Source organism: Mastigoproctus giganteus, chromosome 2 (assembly GCF_048544385.1).
Source record: "Mastigoproctus giganteus isolate SK-2022 chromosome 2, ASM4854438v1, whole genome shotgun sequence".
In the NCBI taxonomy this organism is placed as follows: Eukaryota; Metazoa; Arthropoda; class Arachnida; order Uropygi; family Thelyphonidae; genus Mastigoproctus; species Mastigoproctus giganteus.
Genome location: NC_143576.1, coordinates 23,504,846 through 23,530,466, shown reverse-complemented (window position 1 = coordinate 23,530,466; position 25,621 = coordinate 23,504,846). Strand labels below are relative to the sequence as shown.

The 25,621-nt window shown below is 36.7% G+C and overlaps 1 protein-coding gene across 1 annotated transcript in view; it reads right to left on the bottom strand.

Moving 5' to 3' along the window:
• Positions 1-25,621, bottom strand: part of LOC150089222 (neuroendocrine convertase 1-like) — a 130,273-nt gene that overhangs the window by 56,549 nt on the left and 48,103 nt on the right. Inside the window, exons 3-4 of the mRNA XM_090389914.1 lie at positions 7,693-7,794; positions 4,501-4,635 (exon numbers count right to left, since the gene is read on the bottom strand). Coding sequence (XP_090246040.1) covers positions 4,501-4,635; positions 7,693-7,794 — 237 coding nt within the window. The remainder of the gene's footprint in view (positions 1-4,500; positions 4,636-7,692; positions 7,795-25,621) is intronic.

The following is a 25,621-nucleotide window of genomic DNA, read 5'->3' as shown; positions in this document are numbered from 1 at the left end:
CATTTCGAATTTGAGTCCAGAAATTGAAAATTGTGGGCACACTAATTGAGAATTTGTCGGAAGGAAAAAATCGAATGTAATAACATTAGATTCTGTTGGCTCTCATTTCCCCCAAACATTTCCAGTATTAAGAAAAAAAAAATTATATCTAATCTATCATATTTAGTTCATGATATTTAGAATCACATTTGAATTTGACATCCAGTCAAATCCAAATGCTTTTCGAGTGGCGGCGTGTGATCCACTCAGGTAATAACGAGGTCACCCCCCTTTAGCCATCAAAGCCTTTATTATTCGTCGTAGCATGGACTCAATGAGATGTGAAAACATGGCACAAGGATGCTGATCTATGATGTCTCAATTCCTTCCCAGTTGTTGAAAATTAGATGATTGCGAACATCTGCTTCGAAGAGCTCCTTCCACACCACATCACAGAGATAGAGAGTGGTCAAATACGGTGAATTCACTTTCATGTTCCTAGTATTATTCTGTACAATTCTGGACTTCATCATGGCGTATTATCCTGTTGGAAGAAAGCAGATGAATACACTGCAGCCATGAAGGGATGCGCCTGGTCGGAAACAATTTCCAGATAACCCCTAGCATCCAACTGTTCCTTCACTAGTATGAAGGGGACAAAATGTGCACCACGAAAACACTCCATGCGCCATTACACCTCCACCGCCATCTGCGTGTTTGACACATGGCAGAATGGGTGCATGAACTCATTCTATTTTCGTCGTACTCTGATCATTCAATCACAGTGAAAGAGCAGGAAAACCGGGATTCATCGGCCCAGACAACGTTTTTCCAATCCTCTAGTGTTGCTATTCCTGAGTCCACTGTAACAGTACCTTCTTGTTTTTTGCTGGCAGGTGTAGAATCTGGTTCGGTCGTCGTCTGCGATACTCCATCTGTTACAAGGTACAACGAGTTTTGTGTTTTGAAATACTTCTTTGGTTAACACTGTTGTATTGGGTTGTAATTTACTAACAAGTCCTGTTAGCCTTTCACATCAACGAGCTGTTTCTGATCAACCACAGAAATCGCCGTTAGCTGGATGTTATTTGTTCATTGGATCAATATATATCGGACAAATGTTTATTGTTCACCTTGCCCATCCTTGCATTGATTTGCACAAACAGCATCCCAACGTATCTGTCTGCCTGTTTCATATCGCATGGTACTACTGAAAGAGTGCTTCATTTCATGAAACGTGGAGGTGTAGTTAACACAAAGTGGCCGCTCAGTGTATGCTCTATCTCAGGTAGCAGATCATTGAATATGAATTTTATCCACAGACAAGCTTCAAATTGAAATAGCTGATATACATACGAGATGAAGTAGAATTAAAATAATCATAAAGGTATTTTAAATCTACACTTCAAAACACTGTAAGACAGCATATGCACATCTATATTATGTAAATACAAAATGAGAAGTAGTAAACAGAGACTGAAAAATAATAAAAACATAAAAACGAAAATTAAGGCTTTTGATTAATTGTGATTCCTGTTCATTTTTACATTTTGCTATTCACGATAACTGAGCAATAAATTTGATTCTGGATATTTCTATCTGCTTGTTACACATCCAATTATGTCTTCATAAATATTTATTAAAGGAGTATTCTTCTGAGTTGTATTTCTATTTAAAGCTTTGGACACAGTAAATTTTCTGAAATTTCTTGAACAGACGGGTTAACCAGTGGTTTTCGACCTTTTTTTAATAACGGCACTCCTAAGTAATTTATTTTATTTTGTGGCACCCCTACTCAGTTTTCTGCCTGTTAGATCTGATTCTCTGTGTGTGTGTATATATAATATTAAAACAAATATATGTTATTTGTAGGTACATGGCACGGGTGACTTTTCTTTACCTTCGCCTTTTTAGCTCCATTAGCGACGGAAATAAAGGGGAGGGGACACGAAAATTACTCACATTTTCTTGTCTGGCGCCGCCATTTTTAATTTTAAAATTATACTTTAAACCTACTCATTGAGTTCTTTCCAACGGTGTATAATAAGTTATAGGTTGTCGACATTTTTTGTCCCTCTACATTTTACCCCCCATTTCTCGATCAATATGGCGTTATGTTGGCCCACATGATGTACAAACCCATGCAAAATATCAAGTCAATAGGTTGGGTGGTTCCGGAGATACAATGCTGTGACAGACGGACGGGCAAGCAGACAACCGAGTGACATTATAAGGGTCCTTCGTTAGACTATGGACCCTAAAAAATAAGTTTAAGTAACTTAAATCCAAATTACGTGGCAAACTTGAATTAGGAAACTTGAATGGCAAGCAAGTGTGAAGAATCATTATGCGAGACTTTAGCTTACCCTATATCGATTGAAATTCATGGTAAAACGTTACACCTAGCAGGTTCAGTTTTTTTTTTTTTTTTTTGAACATCATGAACGCCTGTTATTTATTTTAAAACCAAAAGTTCAAATAGGTCCATAAAGATTAAATATCCATAAATATCCTTTACTTGGTCCTCACTAAGGATACAAGTGTTATCAAAGATTTGACAGAGCAAGAACCACTGGCAGATAGTGACTACAGTGTTATAAAATGAGTAGTGGCCAAGGAAATTTCGGTGACCAAATGCAAGGATAAAAAAAATGGTATTAACGGCCCCATGCGTATGCTCATAACTGTATGTGTAGTGTCTCTGTATTAGTGTTCGCGGACCGAAAAATCCAGGAATAACTCATCGTGGAAACTCCACTCTTCTGCCTGAAATCGACTAACTTAAGCCTCGATTGAAGCGGACTTAAGAGTCCTCTAGTCGTCGATGGGAATCGAAACCAGACTTCTCCAAACGAGTGGCAGAGGAGGGAGAGAGGGAGAAAGAGAGTTTCAATTTTAGTAGGGGTGCTATAGTAGATTCACGGTCATCTTAGGCTCTATCCATAAGTGGGGTGGTAAATTTATGTCGCCAGATACAAATGCTCTGTGGGGTAAAAATTAAAGTTATTATTCTGGAAGCCACAAACATATTTGCTCCTTTTATGATAAACTACCACAGAGGAGGATTTTATTGTATTGCACTGTGTCACTATCAATGCGGCGCCAGTGGTTGTCCAAAAAACCGCGAAGGAGGATGTTAGGGAGTTGACAGAACTTATACTGGTAAAGAATGAAGCCAGGAATAGGTACAGAATAGGTACGTGACTGCCACATAATAACTATAAGTAGTTTTGTGATTACTACGTATCCGATAAGAAGAGCAAAAGCTGAGTATGAGAAATCACTGTCAAAAAAAGCTATGAATGGGAATAAGCAAAAAATGTTAATGCAAAAAAAAGGCAATAAATCTTCGAGTTCCTTTCAGGCTCAAATTGGTGAAATAATTGAGAATCCGATATTGCAAGTATTTGAGCAGGCATTTCTACTGGTAATTATACAGACTGACATGAAGTTCTCCGAGTAGTGCAAACAGATTGCTAGAACAGATCATAGGGTTCTGTCGATGATATTCAGGAGCTTTGCCAACAGGAAAAGAGGACGATTATCCACCTGTATATGGCAATGGTTAGGCCGCATCTTTAGTACTGGGTCTGGAAGCCATATTTTAGGAAGGATGCAGAACTGTTGGAATGGGTGCAGAGAAAAGTGATCTTACCATAAAATATTTCAGTTCCGCAAATTGCAGTGCTTGTAAACTGGGCACCTGCAAGGAGGCCAGACTGAAGTGTTTAAGACTTTAAATGAATTGAATAAAGGAAATGCGAAAATTTGCTTTCAGCCAGAGAGTAATTCAGAATCGGAAAAATCTTCCACTGGTATTGTGGAAGCAGTAGTTTCAATAAATTTAAAGAAGAAATAGACGAATTATTAGAGGGAATGGACAAATGATGTGGGTAATTTTTTTTTTTTTTTTCATTCTGGCTGACGTAACATAATCTTGCTTCCTTGCACCAATGCGAGATTTAATGACACATTTTAAATGACATTTTTTTTTAACACGGCTATAACATATGTTTCACGAACATTTGCAGCAGAATAGCATGCAGATTATATTATGTGTTTTTAATTGACAAAAAAATTTGGCTTTCAACGTTACGATAACTTCCACAAAAATTATTATTATTGACTTGAAGAAAACTAATATCTCATACCGGATGTTTCTACCTTCGCAATAAGTTATCTCGGTATTTTATAACCATTTATACAAGTATTTATATAATTATTGAGGTTTAATAATTGTGTAATGTTCTCATCATGAATTTCACACATATTAGTAAAGAGGTAAAGTGGATGAGGACACCGATGGTCGTCATTTTGAGGGACACCTGCTGGTATTCTACATTTACTGCGCTTGTAACTTAAGTAACGTTCTAATAAAGCATTCAGACATGCTGGTAGTAGACTGTGGGGTTACGGAAATATAATAAAAATTAATGTAAATACTGACAAGCACTTATACTAGTTATTAAATAAAGCCCCAACTTAGCTACTTATTGCGAATTAAAGAATATGCATACATACCAAATACCATTGCTCAGGCCAAAGATCATCACTAAATCTGTCATCTTCGTATGGGATATCCATATATTCTCTTTTGGATCTGATGTAGCCTCTTTTCTGTCGAGTTTTAATAACTTGCTGTTCAGCCCATTTCACCTAAAAAAAAAAAAAAAACTGAATAATTTCTGTACTGGAGAAGTTCTATTGTAAATTTATACGATGGAGCATATTAAAGGAAAACGCTGTTTAGTCATCACCACAAATACAGGGTGTTTCAAAAAGACTTGGATAATTTCATAAATTCATTACAAAAATAAAAACAAGTTAAAAAAAAAAAAACTTACAGCCATCGACAGAACGACTAGAAAGTGTTTTTTTTTTTTTTATCATATTATAGGTGCTTGTGTCACGCAAGAGAGTAAGTCAAAATGGTGTCTCCTCAACAGAAGGCTCAATGTGTGGATTCATCGAACGAAACCTGACGTTCAAACTCAAAGAAAATTATCGAACAAAGTACGAACAACAACCACCATCTCGTACCAGCATTCGTGAGTGGCACGTTCACCGGGCCATTACCCCACTAGACTTGGTTCTGTTGAGCTATGTGAAAGATACGGTGTACAGAACGAATGTGCACAACGTTGTGGAACTGCGAAGTAGAATCGAAGTCGCTATAGCGAATATTGTTCCGACATGCTGGCAACTACTTGGATGGAGATCGAGCATCGACTAGCCATTGTTCATGCTACAAAGGGGTCTTTCATGTGGAAATTTATTAATATGGTAAAAAGAACTATTTTAGTTGTTCTATCGATGTCTGTAAATTTTTTTAACAAACGTGTTTTTCTTTTTGCAATGAATTTATGAAGTTGTCCAGGTCTTTTTTCGGTCACCCTGTATATTAGTTCAGTCCATAAATGTATTTAGCATAAACATTAGACAGTCGAGGGAGAGAAGGAAGGAGAACGACTGGGAAACAATCAAAATTGCTTTTGACTGAACTTCTCAGCATTTCTGAACTAAGCTGAATCACGCTAATCGACGCAATCTCTCGGGGCCACACATTCAGTGTTATGCCGTTTTCATCACACATAAAAAAAGGTAAAACATATACGGTTATATTAATCATACAGATAGACAAATAACAATTGCGTAATAATTGCATTGAGTATTTTGTATTATATTTTACTGTGTCGGCTATTAGAGTGGCAGTTAAATTAGTTTTTAACAATAAAGGGAAGTGATGTGCACTTGTCACACATGCGAGGGTTGGTCAAATGAAAACAAGAATTACTTTTATCTGATAACTGATACTTTATTTTTCAAAAAAAACTACTACAGCCCTTTATCTATAGGTCTTTATCCCATTTGTACAAGAGATTTTTTATATCCCTCCAACTTCATAAAGGAAATGATGGAGGTGGGGAAGACTACAAAAATACTTACGAAATTGAGAACAATAAGCAAGTCGCACATACTGTATCTCCATCCTCTGTTGACGCCCCTATTTGATGGCTTTTTAGTTCGTGTGAATCGGCTTCATGCTAGATCCAGGATATATCAACTGTCGTATACCGATCCACTCTGATGACGTCTGCTAAGGCAATATTTAAAGTTATTTCTTTCTAGGTAACAATTATTTGTCCATGCGTAAACTGGTCGTCACACAGAGTATTCGACATACACATTTTCCTAATGCACGCATAAGCAACTGAATAACATTGCTATGCTATCGGTTTGGACGCATAGGGCACTATGAACACATTCTGCACACATAATAGCCATCGTATCTATTGTTCAGCAGAAACCGTAGTCATCATTAGCCATTTTAAATCCACTGCAGGATGAAGGCCTCTCCAGCAACTTTCCAGTTCCTTCTGTTTTGTGCAATGGACATCCATTTACTATCCACGAACTCGTGAATTTCATCTGTCCATCTCCGTCGTTGTCTTCCAGGTTTTCTTCTAACTCCTCTTGAGTACCATTCTGTTATTTTCTTAGTCCATCTGTCATCATGTCTTTGAGCTATGTGTTCTGCCCAAGACCATTTTAGTTCTTTAGTTTTGATAAGAATGTCCTTTACTTGAGTTTGCTGCCTACTCGTGAGTAGGCAGCAAACTGTGGGTAAAATTTTTTACTCACAGTTTTACATACATAATTACAGCATAAAATGTGCTACATAATTCACTATTACTTCACTTATGGGTTTTCAAGAGTAGTTCAAGTTAAGTCTCCTGCTAGATTTTCGGCAGAAGAATTCAAACATCTATTCTTTCGTTTTCTAGTCGCGCAACAGTACGTAAGATATGACGTTGTTTCTAATTCCAATTTGGGAATAACGTGCTGCTCCCCTAAATCCGTCTATGCTAACACTGCCTTGATACATTAGCAATTCTTGCGCCCCCTCCTATTTAAATGTATCCAATCCCTGTAAAAATAATCACTCCTATTATCAAGCACAGACCAAAAATCCTATCCTATGAGTCTTGCACATTCTCTCCAGGACTGAACTGACTGACAAGCCTCTAATCACGTTCTCCCTCCTGTCATGACTGGGAAAAATTCCAGACTTTCAAATTCAATCCCAACTCGCTGCTTTTTCTGAATATTGCTCTGTACCTTACCTATTAAGTAAATTATCAGATTTATTCTTAATATCATTAGTATCGATTTATGCAACAATATCACCTTTTTGTGCCCTTAAAAGATAACTATAACTATTCTACAACTTTATTAAGTTTTTTCGCTGGCGAAACCCACGATCAATAATAGTAGTGATTGTGGGTTTCATCAAGCATTCGACCAATAAAAACATATTGGGAAAGCAGGTTATCATACTTATTCTTAGCATCTACCATTATTTTAATACCTCTTATTTATCGCACTTTGGTAAAACATTTCCCGACTACTCGATGAACTAACATGCTAATGGCATCATTCGCAGATGGCTGCCCGAAATGAAGACTACATGGCTAAGTAACTGTATTGAAATCACTGCTGTTACGTTTTTATTTACTTTTTGAATACTATTAGTGCCGCTATGCCAAGGAATACACTAAAAAATTACTTGCAAAGTACAAATGAATTTTGCTGATATAAGTTGAAAGGATGTAAAAGATTAAAATTAAAATTCGATACATGTTCGAAAGTTTTTTAAGAACGAACGCTTCATACTTTCAAGACAAAAAATAAAACAAAGGACAGAAATCTTACCCTTGTGTCTTCCACTAGTTTTTTTGTGAGATGTTCAGCACGTCGCTTGTTGTGTTTAGGATGCTCCAAACTCATAAGATAGGTGTCTGGGAAACCTCGTAGCTGAAAAAATAATTAAAATGCAATTAATTTAGTAGTAACTTATTTCAATAATTTAAGCTAATCCAAGCATAATGGTTAAATAAGCCTTCTAGTGCTTAAATCTTAGGCACTAATGAACGTTCCGTGTAGATACACAATATTTTGTTCGTAGTGAACTCGAAATTAGTTGAAATGGCATCGATTTAATTGTATCTCATATTGTGACTACCTTCACAACGAGTTGCCATGATATTCCACTACTTCGAATAAGTAACGTTTCAGTAATAAAAAAGCCTATTGTTACTTATTCTCGGCGGATGCCACCACCCATGATAGGCCAATATAAGCCTTGAAACGGTGCCGTCTGGGTCGTGGCATCCAGAGTCACAAGTCACAATATGAGATACAATTTAATCGATCCCATTTCAACTAATTTCGAGTTCACTACGAACAAAATATTGTGTATCTACACTGAACGTTCATCAGTGAATTTCTAATTCGTACCATGCTTTATGCACATATGTACTTAAATCTTATGCATACATAAGAAACATATCTCACAGTGTATTAAGAGTAATAGCCAAGTTTTTTTTTTTTTTTTTTTTTTTTTTGTTCACATACCTCTTAAAAGATCCACATATATTTAGTATGATTTATATTTAAACATTATATATTATACGAGAGGGTGCTGTGACAAGATAATTCAATTATATAAATAGTTTATTCATTCAATGAAATCGTCTTTCAACCCCACACACTTCCTACAACGATCTTCCAGCATTTGAGAACCTCGTAAATAGAAATCGAAAGACTACTGTACTCCCCAAATCAGGCATCTGTTGCTCGTATGATGTCATTATTTTATGCATTGATACTCTTTAAATATTATTTGAGATTTGGGAAGAGGTGCAAAAATCTGCTGAATATGGAGGATGATGAAGAAGCCAGAAACTTAGTTCAGTCAATTTGGCATGGGTGCCGAGCACTGTCCTGCAAAAACAGCACTCCTCAGATGAAATTTTTCCTGCGTTTGGCCTTCATTTCCGCCTTCAGTTTGTCCAAAAATGATGAATAATGCTCAGCAGTTATCGTTTTACCCTTTTCCAGGTAGTCAATAAACAGAAAACTATTCTTGTCCCAAAAGACAGGACGATGACCTTCCCAGCAGACTTCTAGGTGCAGAACTTCTTTGGATGGGGGAGCCACAGTGTCTTCTCTCCGACTGTTCCTTGGTCTCTGAATTATAATGAAACAACCATGTTTCATCCATGGTTACAATTCGCGCAAATAAATAATTGGCACCTTCCTCAAAATGGTGAAGAATGGTGGTGGAAGACAGGGCACGCTGTCACTTTTGATCAGACATTTCATTTGTGGGATCCATTTGGCAGAAAGCTTCGCTTCCGTATGTCCAAAATGTCATGAACAATATATCCAACACGTACCCTGGATATGTCTACAGTCACAGCTATCCGTTTAGCAGAAATTCGTCTATTAGAAGTATTACGGTGTGAGTGACATTAACATTTTCAAAGATACTGATCTTCCTGTCCTCTGCATCCTCAGTGTCAAAAAAAAAAAAAAAATAATAAAATAAAATAAATAAATAAAATTAAATTTTGTAACCCAGTTTTTGATGGTTGAATAGCATGGACACTGTTCTCCTAACGTCGGCAACATATCAATACGAATTTCCTTTGGTGTGTTTTTTTCCTCTGTAGATATAAGAATTTCATAACCGCTGTACTTACAGTTTTACTGAAAGTGACGTTTTGAGTTGACATCCTTTCTTCAACTTTTTAAAGAAAAAAAAACAGATATTAGAGTTTTTTTTGAAGCAAATGGGCTGTTTAACTTAAAAAGATATGCTCTTTCATAATTTGACACCCATTTGTCGAAAAAAAAAATTAGAAGCTGGTCGGGCCGAGAATTTATCAGCGCCCTCTATTATTTATTTTTATGTCCTCTGCGACAGTATAGTGGTTTTTCTACTTCCATTCGTGAAGTTTAAAGATTTTTTTCTTATTGAAGAAGCTATTAAGCTTTTTAAAGGGCTGGTCTGTAGTTAGCCCATGTCAAGCAGAGGGAGTAGGGTGTCCCAAACTCCACACGCCGACAGATTTCACCCCTAAAGCACACACTTCTGGAATGAATTATTTATTAGTGCACTTTATATCAGTTTATTAATCGAGATTCACCCCTGGACAGCCAAAATCAACCAAGAAGATGTAATGATGTGTTATCACCTATTCATTACAATATATTAACAAACCATAACACCGACACTTATCTGGAGATATAACGAACACTGCAGGTGTCAATACTGAATTAGTATTTTAATTGCACATGAAGTATTTAAGATCCACACGAGTTTAATATTTTAATTAACAACCTACCATTCAAATCCAAAAAAAAATGCAACCACGTTTGTAATTTAATGAATGTTAAATTCCCAAAAGTGGTTGCACTGTTTTGGACTCCGACTTCCCAACTTTATTATGAAGAAAACAGCCTAGATAACTAATGATCCATCTTGCATTTACTCTATTCCCATTTTGAACTCAGATGTGCTGTTTCGACTGAATTCCTTTTCTACTTCTGGATTGACTGCTGTAAGTCCACTACTCAGCATTTTGAGTAAGTTGTTGAGTCATCACGTTTCAAATTTTCTCCAGTTTTATGGCTGACTGTCACTGGAAGCAGCATCAGTAATTTTGCGTGCTTATTAAATATAACAGCGTTCTTTCTCATGGCGAGAGATGAATTCCGTTACTTAAAGAGATTTTTTTAAACTGAATTACAGATGACTGTAGCATCATTATAATGAAGATTATTCTGTGTTTATGACTAGCAAAGTGAATGTCCTCATGTTTAACAGTTAAACTTATAAGTTAAATAATATGTTAAGGTTACTCTAGGTTTTGTTAAGTTTCGTTAAACCAATGCAGACTACGTTGTAGGCAGAGATTCTTAGACTATACGTAAACAGAATAGAAGTCTCAAATTTTATTTCATTTCGAATGCAGCATGTTCAAAATGAAATGTTATTTTGTTACTTATGGTTTCGTGCGTGCGGTATGCAAAAGCCCACCAATGCATGTCTCCTCCATTTAAGATTTTGTATGATGTATTCACACCATACAAAATCTTTAATGGAGCGGATACTCTCTAAAGCTACTAATTTTCTGGCAATTGGTGGGGGGGGGGGAAGACTGATCCGCTCGATTTTTCTGATAAAGCTCATAGTCAAAAGTAGAGCTTTCTAAAGTGGATCCCACTAAATATAATATAATTAATGCATTTGTTCATTAAAATAGAATTATTTATTAATGCATTTAAAATTTGCTCCATTTAATTTTCAAGTGCTTCTTATTCTGTAAACCAATGAGCTGTAGATATGTTTTTTCTCTTGAAAACTAACTAACGTTGTGCTGTATATTCCGATGGCCTTGGCTTGTACTCAGTACAGCACATTTTCCTTCCTTCCTCCCCGTTTATTCTTTTCTACTTATTTTTGGCTCTAAACAAAGTAAGCAGCGTACCATTGCATTTATCATAAACTTAAAAATAAGAAAAAAAAAGAAAAAAAAAAGAAAAATAATATATATATATATATATATATATATATATATTGTATGATGTATTCACACCATATTTTCTATGGTGTGAATACATCATACACACACACATACAGTATATATATATATATATATATATATGAAAAGCACTGGTCTAAGGTATTCGGAAATATTATGATTATAAATTTAGATAAGCAATGACAAAATCGACAACTTTCACCACCGACTGGATTACCCAAAGGTCGCGGGTTCAAATCCCGCCTCGGGCTTGGATCATAGTAAAATGCAAAAACCTTGGGAGGTGCATTATGGCCGCTAATGCGCTAACAACTAACAAAAAAAAAAAAAAAAAAAAAAAAACCAACTTTCACCCATTAAACTTACAGAAACAGTGGTACCTTGTGCTGGTACAAAAATTGGGTCAACTATGAAAGCATGAACGTTGTGAGAATTTTTTCTTACACTGTGAAAGTCAATCTACCTAGTAACAAGGTAAGAAGTAATGTTAGACAAACAGTATAAAACTTGACCGATATGATGTGCAAGGTAATTTTAAAACGGGACAAAATAATTAGTACTTGACCCCCCCATGTAAATTCCGAATATATTTTAAAATGACCATATGTATTAAGACTAGAAAAGGACAACATTTATGCAGAAATCATTACAGATCAAACTTCTACAACTGTTATCTTCCGCTATCTGGCAGTTGTATAGCGTAAGATCTTGGAATAAATTACCGTATTTGTAGGCTTATAAGATGCTGCGGCATGGAAGACGCACCCTAAATTTGGAACGGTAAATTTAATAAAGAGAAAAAAAACTTTTGAAAAAAATTTATTAATACAATGGAAATTTAAAATTCAGTAAAAATAAAAGCCAATAAAGAAAGGTATAGGATTATTACTCTTATTATTTTAGAATTATTCAACTTCAGATTAATTACTGACTTGATCATCATTATCCTCAACATCATCATAATCCTCTTCACCAGTATCACTGTCACTCTCATACAATAAATGATCTTCAGTGCCATCCACTGCATTACTTATACCACATTTTTTAAAGGACTTGACTACAATTTCAGTCTTAACATCATGCCAAGGCTTCAGCACCCATTCACACACTTGTTTTATTGATGGACGTTTCATCTTTTCCGTAGGTGTCGTATAATGGTTCCCCTCTATCATCTCATTTCTCCCGCATGCTATTCTTGAATGGCTTATTGATTGCTGACACCTAACGGCTGTAACTGGAAAGTTAAGCCACCAGTAATTATCGCCAATTCTGTGTTCATCATTTCGGCAGTTGGTTTATGTTTTCAGTCCTATGTGCTCTAAACTGGTCCCATACTAATAGTGCATTTTTACGCAGTAGTCCACCAGAACGCTTGAATCAAACTTTTACAAACCAATCCTTGATTTATTCTTCATCCATCCATCTCTTCGGTTGTACAAGTACGTGAATTCCATTTGGCAGTTTCTTTCGGTAAAGTTTTCTTTTAAAAATTAACATTGGCGGAAGTTTGGTCCCATCAGCACAAGTTAAAACTGCGGTGTAGTGTGTCTTTTCATGTCCAGTGGCTTTAATAGTTACAGATTTTTGCCCTCTAAGATTTACGGTTTTATTGGTCAAAAGTCAACGGAATTTTATCTATATTCCCAATTTTGCTAACAGTATAAAACTTGACTTCTGACATCTAACGGCTGTAACTGGGAAGTTAAGCCATCCAGTTCGTAGTTGCTTCGTTTTCTAGCATTAAGGAAAAATTTATGGAAATCTCATATTTTACGTTCGTACTCAGCAGGCATTCTTGGGCTATTCTTATTATTGTGCGTAAACTTAACCAGTTTCTTTTCAAGATTAAGTACCTTTAAATTCGTGTATCGCAATATCAGCTGTTTGTTTCCGTTCTTCTACTATTATAATTTTAGTTTCATCTTCTCACTGCAATACCAATGTCTCTAAGTTCTATTATTCAATTATACAAGTTTTCTTCCAAATTTGGCCATTTAGGTGGAATTTTACGAAAGTTGTGCTTTGATTAATCAACTTCTTGTCATAAAACTTCCTGCTTCCTCCATTTACAAATCATCTTCTCAGTAGGCGGTTGTCCGAAATTTCGTTCTGTTGCTCTGTTCCCGTTCTTTGGAGTATTGTACTGTACTACTTTTAGCTTAAATCCAATAGTATAATTTTGCCTTCTTGATGCGCCGCGCCTGCCATTGATTAGGGATTAAATGTATAACTGGAATTCACTTTTACTCGAACAACAGCCTGGTAATTACTGAAAAGTGTACTAATGTATAGTAGTTAATTATCCGTTAACTACTATATGTAACTCTCGGTTTTGCGCATGTGCTGTATTGCCACTTTCGGCTTCTAAGAGGCAGGCAGGGCGATTTTTTATGGTATTTATAAGGAAAAAAATGCGTCTTATAAGCCGACAAATACGGTATTTCCCAAGTGGCCAAGGTGGTGAATTAACAAAGTTCAAGGTGGAATAAGATGGTCACTTTTTGATAAAAGTATGAATTTATTTATTTTTTTAGAAACGTCCAATGCCTTGCATCATTTGGCTATTCTAATACTAATATCGCGTTAGTTCATTCTGTCCTATATTTTACATTATGTTCCTTTAGCAGTTCAGTTTCTGTTCTGAACATGGATTATTTTGTTCCACGAACAAAACAAAACGTATTTATTAAACGTATTTAAGTGATTCCAGCAATACATGGCAGCAGCGTGAACATTTTAGACCGCATATTCTTTGCACAGGAAGTGTGGTTCCATCTAAATGAATATGTGAATAGTTAAAACACGAGAATTCGGGTAAGGAAAGATCTATATGAAATATGAGGTGCTGCTGCATTCCATGAAATTCGGTGTTTGCTGTTCCTTATTACCGCCATATTCTCTTTACAGAAACAGTCAGCACTCAGAGATATCTGGAAATGTCTGAGAGGTTCATAGACCAACTGGATGACCGGCATGTCGGAAAGAGTATTTCCAAGAAAACGGCGCAACTGCACACCCATCTGCGATGCCACTGCAGACAGCAAAAATTGTGCTTAAAGATCGCGTGATCTGCAAAACCGCTAAAATCAACAGACTTTACTTTTCTGGGGTTATCTTAAAGTGGAAGCATTTGTGAACAGCCCACACTCAATTGAAGAACTTAAGGACACCATCGCTCAGTTATTGCCAACATCGCCAGAATATTCTTCACCGCGTTGCCGCACAGTGATCGTATACAAAAGTTCTACAAGTCAAGTATAACTGGAGATATATGGAATTGTATAAGTTCGACGACTATTAATTTTCCCGTTATCGACAGTTCATGGCATAATAGGACTTTTGACGTATCTTAAGCGCTGATTAGGTCGGGTGTAACCTCAACCAGCATTTTTTCGTGTAATTGCGAAATTTCTTATCTTATCAACAGTTCTAAAAATATTATATCGACTTTAATCGCAGCCTTATCTAATCAGTGTCCACATGACAAATTCGCAAAATCTATCCGTTCATTGCAGTACATTTAATAATTCTTCCGTGTATTAAAAACCCAATGACTGGTTTTTTTTTTTTTTTTTTTTTTTTGTACGTGAGAAAAATGAAAGAAAATTCAAGGCGACTCACGTCGAAATCTTGAATTACTACAGTACGAAGAATTTCTCTAGGCGGGTCAAGGTCATCACTAAGCATTTTTTGTGATGCAGTCAAGTTACAATTTCACCCTTCCCATCAACAATCTGTAAGTCTAAGACACTCACTGTTTACGTAAGAATTTGGTACCCCAAATTATGTTGGTGAAAGGTATAAGAAAAGAAAGGGGTAGTTAACGAATGACCTTCAACCGCCTAGAGGATTTCTCTTCACTATTGTCAAGAGTCATAAATTGTGGTGCCATAAACAGCTGAAGCATATCTGTGATGTACAATCATTACAGACATCCACATTACATACCCTAAAGTACCCGGATGTTATATTCGTATATATCACATGAAACTCAAGCATACTGATTATGATCTGTATATTCTTCTTGTTTCATTCTTCAATAAAAAGTTAAGCGTTCAAAGTTGTTTCATTTCTATGTAGACACCCTGTATAATACATATTCTAAACCTATGTTTCTTATGTATACTATGATTGTATATTGCTATCAAATTTACATTGTGTATAAACAATGTAATAATTCAGACTCTTTTTGCATTAATTTAACTTACTAAAATATTAAATTATAATAACTGCTAACGTTTCAGCTATTATAAACAAACCTTCATCAGTTCTTATCACAGTTCTTTGTAACCAACAGTATAATCAGTACTGACATATGTCGTATTAGGGCCACCCGAGAGCCAACTCATTTGCCCATAAGTTGGGTGTATTCTCTGGACGATCTTCCTGTCTTGCTAGACAGAGAACCCGAGCTTCCGGGGGAGAGGACTTGCTGTCCATCCCTAAACCGACTAACTCAATCACGCAGTGAAAAAAACCAATAACAGGTCCCTGCCTCACAGACGGGATTCGAACAGGGGCCTTTTTCACCTGGTGTGGGGAGGGCAGTGATTATAACCACTGTGCCACCGCGCGGACTGTATGATGAGTACTGATATATTTTAGTAAGTTGAGTCATACGAGTTGTATTATACAAACGTTAACGCAAAGGATGCAGGGAGAGAGACTTACTGTGTTTACACTGACATTTTGGACACAAAATGTTTTGTTGAATATGCTCGTTTGCATCTGTAATGAAATATCTAATAATCAAGTGCTTTTCTTTCATCCAATTTTAATTTTGTTAACATATAGTGCAAGTAACTGAGGTAGAAAGACATCTTGAGCTTCCCGTACTTGGGAGCTACCTACGATGACAAATTTTGAAGATGCTAAACAAGTTGTCCACTTTTGATGAGCTTGCCTAAATTAACAAAGTAGCAGCGGTGCAGCAGATGTTGAATGATATAGATAAGCATTCAATAGCCTATCATGGGATCATTAATTATATAAATGAAACGTGTTGCATATTATACATTTTTTGTAAGAAACAGTGGACACTCTTAATTCATTTAAAATAAAATCTTAAATCCGGCCCTGGAAAAAATTAAAATGGTATTTTTATCAGTTCACTGATTGTTAAATCCTGCATATTTTTATCCTTTTGTATCTTGCTTTCTGGAAACAGTTTTTATAAGTTGATTAAATCGCATGTGCTTTCCTCCATGCAAGTTTCAATTTAACTGATTGAATCTAGTCTTTCGAAATTCCGAATAAATTGCATTTCAATACACTGTACTTGCATATATATATATATATACACACACACAACGGGTTTTGCCTATCCCTCATAAATATATAATCGTAAATACACAATGTCGCATCCTAGATAGCAACTGCATGTGTTATAAAATAACACATGCATTATACAAAAAACATATAGGCGAAACAAACGATGGGAATACCGGGTTGAAAACACTACAAAGAGAGCAAGAGTGCACTAAGTAATTCAAAAAATACCATTTTTCTGCAAATCCCCAAATAAAAACTTGCAAGTTAGGTTTATTTGGATGAAATAAATTGATGGTAAACACTTAGAAACAGGGCTATTAATAGTACGCCCTTGAAAGTTGGTTGAAACAATATAACCTGAAATCTGAGAAAGCAAAGCGAGCTTAACCCTGGGGATTAAGTCCGCTTACTCTTCATACTACACATAAATATGAGGCTGTATTCTGCTACTCACTTTATTTTCCGTTCTAATCTTTCTGCGTTTGACATAATGCCGTCACAGGCCACGATGCAAACTGACAGAATGTCCGCAAGCAACGTTATGTCACTTGTGGCGTTACGTTGGCCTCGAGATTACAGAAGAAGTCTAAATAAACATTACGCCTTGGAGGAATTTAACTTTTATGTAATGTGGATATGCTTGTAAGAAAAACATTCTTGGAAACCGTTACTTGCAGGATTTTGTAAGTGTGGGAGACAGGAAGTGCAACCCACATATCAATCAAAATTCTGATTACGGAAAAATTTCATTGGAAAGTATGTAGAACGGCGCTTCCCAAATACTGCATTTATGAAAACATCCTAACCCCAAAAAGCAAACGATAATCATTTACATAACTATAAAACTGGTGAGTAATTTTTTTTTCATTTTTTATTATATAAACACTGAATGACAGATTATTTAGGTACACCTATACTCTTCATGAAATCGAGTAACCCTTCGATAACAGTATGTGTCTGTATGATGCGAATAAAGCAGGTGGGTGGATACGCAGGGAAACTGCTGTTGTTATTTGGTTTTTAGGAGCATTAGCAACTAAGGCCATATTGCTCCGGGGATACGCGGTGGTCATTCCCTGACCTTTCCGCATCTTCCGTATTTGGTAGTCAAGGGCTCGAACCCCGGTCTAATCAAGAAGCGTGTGCTACGCACTGCTGCTCCTGCATACCTGGCTACGGAGGCACCACTCGGAAACTGCAACCCCGCTATGGTTTGCACGTACCACTGTGTCTTGGTCGTATCGACATTGGTCCAATAATAAAATAACTTCCAGCCAACGGCGATCCAATGTTCTGAAAGAGCTTGTGGATGCGAGAGGCCAACGGAAGCTAATAGCACTCATGTAGAGTAACAAAAAAAAAGGCTACACAGTCAAATAACCACCAATTGCAACAGTTTTAACAAGAGAAGCATTTCAGAACACACAACTCGTCATACCTAGTCACTGGTGAGGTATCGCAGCCGACAACCGAAACGGGTTCTATTCCTATCAGCAAAAACAAGAAAGTAAGGTTACCGCGGGATGAGGAACACTAACACTGGAAGATTGGAAAAATGACGAATACCGGTTCCTTCTGTTTCAATCTGATGAGAGGACCAGAATGTGCGAGAACAGCACGATCCATGGATATCCATCCTGCCAGGTGTTACAGTATAGTGGAGACGGCGGTGTAATGGTGTAGGGAAGTGTTTTCGTGGTGCACATTGCATATCCTTGATACCAGTGAGCAATTAAACCACTAATTGCTACACCACTAGCAACTGCACCACTAGTCGGAAAACCATTTCGAGATCCAGCCACCAGATCCCTTCGTGGTTGCAGTGTAATTCAGACTACTGCAGTGGCTTCCCGACTCACTAGATCCCAATCCGATTGAGCACCTATGAAATGAATGGAATGAACTCTTCGTAGTAGAGATTTGCAAAGATTGTGGAAATGAATTAAGTCATCATGGATTAGCATCACACAGGGCATACATTCAACATCTGGTTGGGTACATGCCACTATGAATACAGAATGTTCGAGGGCTAAAGGGAGACCTACTCGCTATTGGGTAGATGTATCTAATCAACTGGCTACTCAGTGTATACACGGAGTATTTCCAAAGTACAGTACTCAATGTACAGAATATTCCCAAAGAGAGTCACGAAGTGCACAAAAAAATGTTCCATACAAATATTTTTGTTACAAGCAAGTGAATGTGCCACCTTTCACCATATGGTTACCTGGGTATTTATCTATCCACATATCAACAATTAAAAGCACATGTTCCAGTAATAATGTACATCATTATAAAACATTAAATTCAAACATATCGCAATGGAATTTCGGATATCTGAAATGAGTGGAACCGAGAATATTTTTGAATAGTCGATTCCAAGTGCATTCTATCTACATATAAGAAAATTGCAGCAATTTGCATTTATTATTCACACATTACACATGTTTACACAACTTAAAAATAACTGTCAGTGCCTACTTCTTTAAAGATGTTAGTCTTTTCTTCTGCTGTAAGATTTCGTCAAACACGTAAAATGATTCTCATTCACTTCTTATGATTCGGCCCTTCTAGTGGCGGTCCAGGGCGTTAAATGCTTGCTAGTTATTGGTTTCGTGGTTTATATTCATCATAATACCCCTCTTTATTTTCAATCCGATTCAGATTAGTATTTAAGGGTGAAACTGCTCCGTCATCTGTCAAAAAGTGATAAACTGGACCATTACGAAAACAACCTGCAGCAAGCGCGCTGTTCATACTTTGTCATAAGTTTTGTGTAGCCACCTGGAAGAGGCATGAGATTCCACACAGTTCGCATAATTCACCATAAAGGTTTGTGTTTTCACTAGTGATGTAGTTAGACAGCTCAGGCGTTGATATAGAGATTTTTCTCTCAAGTGGATGAAAATCGGACTACAATACACGCAATTTACAGATACCATATACTTACGCCTCATGACTTCACTAGCCTCGACCCTTTTAATAATCCAATCCAGTCGCCATCGAAAGGTTGCTGCACTGGAAAAGGTAAATGCAGTAAGCTGCCAGTTCTCATAACATCATAAACACAGTTTCTCATAATTACATCCTTTACTTCCCAGGCAGTAATCGTCAGTTTATATAGCCATCTTCAAACACATTACTTATTCTCTCAACATTACACAACACTGGTGAGCTCCCATTCGTACCCATTTGTACATAATGTGAACTTTAGTATTCAATCAACTTATATTTGCAGTAATCACACTGCTACTTTCATTTTTATTCAGGAGATAAGAGCATTTATTCTTCTCTAACCCTCTTATTTTGTAATTTATCTTTCTATTCATCATCAAACTTTTCCAAGGTTACATCACACTCACGTTTCTTTCAACATTCTACTTAAAGAATAAAGGAACCAAAATAGAGAAACTGATTTAATAAAGAAATGCTATATAAAAGCATAACATTCCTCAAGTAGCATATTCGAATAAGCTTAAATGACATCATGGGCACTCAAAATTCTCATATCGAACAACATCCATAGTGGATTTACTCCTATACGTTATCCTTTGTACACACGCCACGAATACACTCATGCACAGATCTGTATCATGTGTCCATGGCTGGTTTGCCCACATCTCCAGCCCCAAAAGAAAAGCCTCAAATTCCCCCAGTCTATAACGGAAATCAGGCACAGGCATTTACAAACGAACGATGAGAAATATTATTCCAAACTATAGCTTTTGTGTGTCTCTCTCGCTCTCTCTTTCATTTTCTGTTCATCTCGCTGCAAGCAGTCGTGTCATTTCGCGAACAGCTGCTTGTGCCACGACATGGCTGATGCAGAGGAGATAAAACTGTTTACTTTACCATTAGTGGACAGCTTATTGACGTCCAGTATCGAAGGGTAGCATGTGTGAATTGGCGATTTTATTTTTCATGTTGAGTGATGGAATGTTACATGCTCATTAATCCGTAATTGTGCTGTTGTTTTAAACCAACTACTTTCTTTTGAGGATTCCGATGGCTTAATTACAACTTCTTTGAAGAGATTCACCCACGATGGGAGGAATCCAGGCTTTTGCTGCAGCTACAAAAAAAATCCTCCACTTTCCTATCTTACTTTTATGGGGCCCTAAACCTTGAACTTCACGGTCTTTTTACAGTCAAATGCACTCCGCCTGAAGTTATATGAGAATAATGGACCCATTCAGAAGTTACAGCGAGTAACGTCACTGTCAACCGTTGCTTTCTGTTGCACCTCAAGCGGAATAGATGAAGATTGAACACATGAAAGAGCTGTTTATGACCAAGTAATTTTTTTTCCTATCAGGAAACTTCACTATAAGGTATATAGTTGACTATAAGCTATTTCCTGAGATCCAGTCTATTTGTATTCCCCCTTCAATTTATATGAATGTCCCACAAAATAAAAACCTGCTTCTTTTCTCTCCTAAGAGAGAAATATGCACTGCATATGAGAGGCATTGCTGGGTGCAGATCTCCACCCCAAAAGACACTCGATCTAACGAAAAAAGTTCGTTATTTTTCTACAGGTCAAGGCAACGACCCTGATTCTTAGCCCCCCACCCTCCAAAAAGCACTGGGTGCATGCCTACTGCATATTCTCGCTAGTAGGGTAGATATAGATGGTCTCTTGGTATCACAGATACCAAACCACCGTCCCATTCAGGGACTTATTATATACAGGGCCGTTGCGTGCGGTGCAAGTTGTGCACTAATCAAGGATATAGGAGTTTAATACACATCAGAAGTTTAATAGTTTACAAATTTAAAAAATTAAAATAATTAAAAATTGAGAATAAGAATGGTTATTCTCGATTTTGCTTGTACTTTACTATAAGCATTACCAAAAAGTTACCAACCCATTGCATATAATCTAAAATTTGTTTTCAACTTGTAAATGATAAAAAACATGTTTTTCTTGGAGTGTTAGAACATAGTTGTTTTTTCAGTTCCAAAATAGCTTTTTTAATTACAAAATGTATTTTGTTATGAGTTCATTGATATAAGGCTTTGCGCAAAGGCGCTTCATAGGCACGTGGCTTTCCTTCTTATGTTCCTAATCGATTTTCTCCCCACGTGCGTCGTTTCCAAACAGCGAAACATACCATCGGTATGTTTCTTATGAGTCCAGTCGCACTTCTCTGGAGCCGTTCGAGAAGTACGATGTTTTTTTTTTTTTTTTTCTTCAGATGATTTATTATGCATTATCAAAACCATTCTTGAATATATGTTTGTTCACGATATTGGCATCTACAAAATATATCATATATAACATTCGAAAAGTGTCCACAAGGAATCTAGTTATTATTATTATTATTATTATTATTATTATCTGTATGGTACAAGGAAGCCTGCGGCTTATGTTGCACCAGCCAAAAAAAAAAAAAAAATTTTGGAATTACCCCGAGAGAGAGAGAGAGAGAGAGAGAGAGAGTAGAAGGAATCAACAAGAAATAGAAGAATGATGATATCCAGCTCAGGACCCTGGGTGTGCCAAGCCCACACTCACCAGATGTGAGCCCATGGGGTTAATTCATGATATTAGACAGATTTAATAAGTTCAATTTTTAAATAAGAAATAAAGTAATTGATGCACTTGCACTAATGACTCACCCACACTGAAAATCAGGATATCGTAAGCATAATGGCGACAAATAGATCAGTACACGTAGTATAATGAATTAAGAGAATTCAATGTTTATTTTTGTTGCTTCTAGTACACGTGATCAAATCTAGAATTAGCCAACCCCTCCCCAGGTATTCCTTGATTCTTTTCACAGAAAAATTAAAAAAGTAATATATAAAAAGGCTTGTCACCGGAAAGGAAATCTTACTGAAATTTAAAGATGTGAGCAGATATTACAAAGCAGACTCAAACCTCCATCAAGAAAAGTCTACTCAAAAATAATACACCATTGCCTATCAAGGAGTTTAATAAAACAATGCATCCTAGAGAAAAATTTACTAATAACCAAACTATAGTAAAATTCGAACATTGCTAATTCTTATTTTTAATTGACTTAGTTAACGAAATATACTTTGATATTTCGTTAACAAATAATTTGATTGATAACAATTATTTGAATAATTTGAGAATGTGCGCCGGTAAATATCAGGAGTTATTACTATCAACTTAGTCATTATTTTTAAAAACAAATGTATGCATTTCTTTAAATCTTACACGGTGGCGACGATCAGAGGTGACAAGCAGGGCTTACAATACCGGTCAAAATCTTAATAATGGTATTTCGGTATTTTTATTTTATGAAACCGGGATACCGGTATTCCAAAAACAAATTTCTCAATAAATTTTGATGACAATTAGGTGCAATAAAGTAAGAAAAAAAAAACAAGACAAGTACCGTAATTACTTGAATTTGTGTTTTAAATAAACTTTTATTGCAATAATAAATATTCTGAAAAAAAAATCATTAAAACACAGTTATTCTAAAAACAAATATATATTGTTCCTGCAAAGTTTGGTTATGTTTAAGCACCCACACTACCTGTCCGAATAAAGTGAGCTCTTAATAAACATAAGCAATCCATAGTATGATCGTTTAAAATGGATCTAATTTTGGTACATATTTGATTAGCGGAAGAAAATGCCCTTTTGGATTCTATTCTGGTACTGAGATAATCTTAGACGATCTCAGTCCATATTTTCTAGGCTTTGAACTTTTTAGCAAAAATAGTTAAAAGTATTTCATTAATTTCTGACTCAAGTTCATTAGCATGAGTAGAGGCATATGATGCAAGAAAGCAAGCTTATGCAGCATCAGCCAAAAAAAAAAAAAAAAAAAAAAAAACTCAAATTTCACCCCTCTCTTCGTTCCAAATTACCTGTCCAGCTCAGCCTTAAATTTATTTAGGCTATCAACTTCCACAATAAGGGATGGAAGTCTGTTCCACCAACCAACCAACCACCAGCTGGCTAAAGGCAAACTTCCACACATCTATCCTGTATCTGTCTTTCCTCAATTTGAATTTATGCCCCCTCAGTTGAACAAGAAGAAGAATCCCATCAGCATTGAGCATGCTCTAACCATTCAAGGCTTTATACACCTCAATCATATCATCTCGCAAGTGTTTAGTCTCCAGACACTGTAATTTGCAAAACTTAAGCCTTTCTTCGTAAGAGCAACCCTTTATTCCATTCACTAATCTTGTTGCCCTCTCTGTACTCGTTCCAACAGCTCTACATCCTTCTTAAAACGAGGCCTCCAGACTTGTGTATACAGTACTCAAGGTGTGGCCTGACCACTGCCTTATACAAGAGGATGTTATTTGTTGTTGTTATTTGGTTTTTAGGAGCATTAGCAACTAAGTCCATATTGCTCATTCCCTGACCTACCCGCATCCTCCGTATTTGGTGGTCAGGGGCTTGAACCCCGGTCTAATCAAGAAGCGTGTGCTACGCACTGCTGCTCTTGCCCACGGAGGCACCTATACAAGGGGATAATCACCTCCTTATCCCTGCTAGAAAAATTCCTGTATATATCATTGACAAGACACCATGAGCTACTCTTGCAGACCGTCTGCACTGCTCAGAAAACTTCATATCTGCCTGCACAATTACCCCCAGGTCCTTTTTCGTTCTCTACCACTGTCAGTGTAGTACCACAGAGTTGATACGTTGCTCTGGGGTTACTGCTCACATATGTGCTCCCCACAATCGTTTCAATTGACGGCGACCTCTGTAGGTTTGTGAAGGATCGGAGGTACTGAAGACAGATCCTTAAGAGCCTGACCTTGGCCAGGCAAAGTGCACATTGATAAGGGCAGCATAATAATGCCCAATATATTGTAAATAATGTTGAAAGCACGATGTCTTTATGAATGTGTTGTAAATAAAGTCAACAATATCTTTATGAATATAAATAACATAATTTAAATATGAATATCTTTATTATTTCATTGTAAATACTGTCAAAAGTATATATCCTGTAATAATCTGACACTGATTCCATTTTATTGTTGGCTCTGGGGGATGAGCCCGAACTTCGATGTGGGCCCGTTCCCCCAAGGCTATTGTCCACCAACCAATGTAAAACCGCTGGCATTGCTGCTGTGAAGGGTCTATTGTATATATCATGTTTGTATACAATAAAGATTATATATATATATATATATATATATATATATATATGTAGCACTTTACATTTGTCAATGTTAAACTTCGTTTTCCACCTCTCAGCCCATCTGCTCAACTTTTCTAGATCCTGTTGCAGCAGCATACTGTTATTAGTGTCCTTAACAACCCTGCCAACCCTTCGTATCGTCTGCAAACTTGGATATTAAGCTTGATATACCATCATCAATATCATTTATAAATACAGAAAATAACAATGGACCCAACAATGAACCATGTGGAACTCCACTAATAACATTACTCCAGGATGAGCAGTGTCCATTGATTACCACTTTGTCTTCTCCCACTCAACCACCCCTTTATTCATAGCAGCAATTTGCCCCCAGTGCTACACTGCTCAAATTTGTTCAGCAGTCTTCCATGTGCAATAGCATCAAAAGCCTTTCTAAGATCCAAATATATCTAAGATATCAAAGTTATTTCCTGCATCCAGTTCCTTTGTGACCACATCACAGTATGCAATCAAATTGGTCAGGCAAGACTTTCCCTTAACAAAACCATGCTGTGTCCGAACTATAACTGAAGTCTTGTCTAGATGATCCTGCAGTGCTTCTTTAACCAGTGCCTCCATTAATTTTTCTGGAACAGAAGTTAAACTAACAGAACTATAATTACTTGTGTCGCCCTTTGATCCTCCTTTGTGAACTGGGGTCAAATTTGCACATCTCCAGTCTATGGGTACCTCGTTTGTTTGTTTGTTTGTTATTTGGTTTTTAGAAGCATTAGCAATTAGGGCCATATGGCTCCGGGGATATGCGGTGGTCATTCCCTGACCTTTCCGCATCCTCCGTATTTGGTGGTCACGGGCTCGAACCCCGGT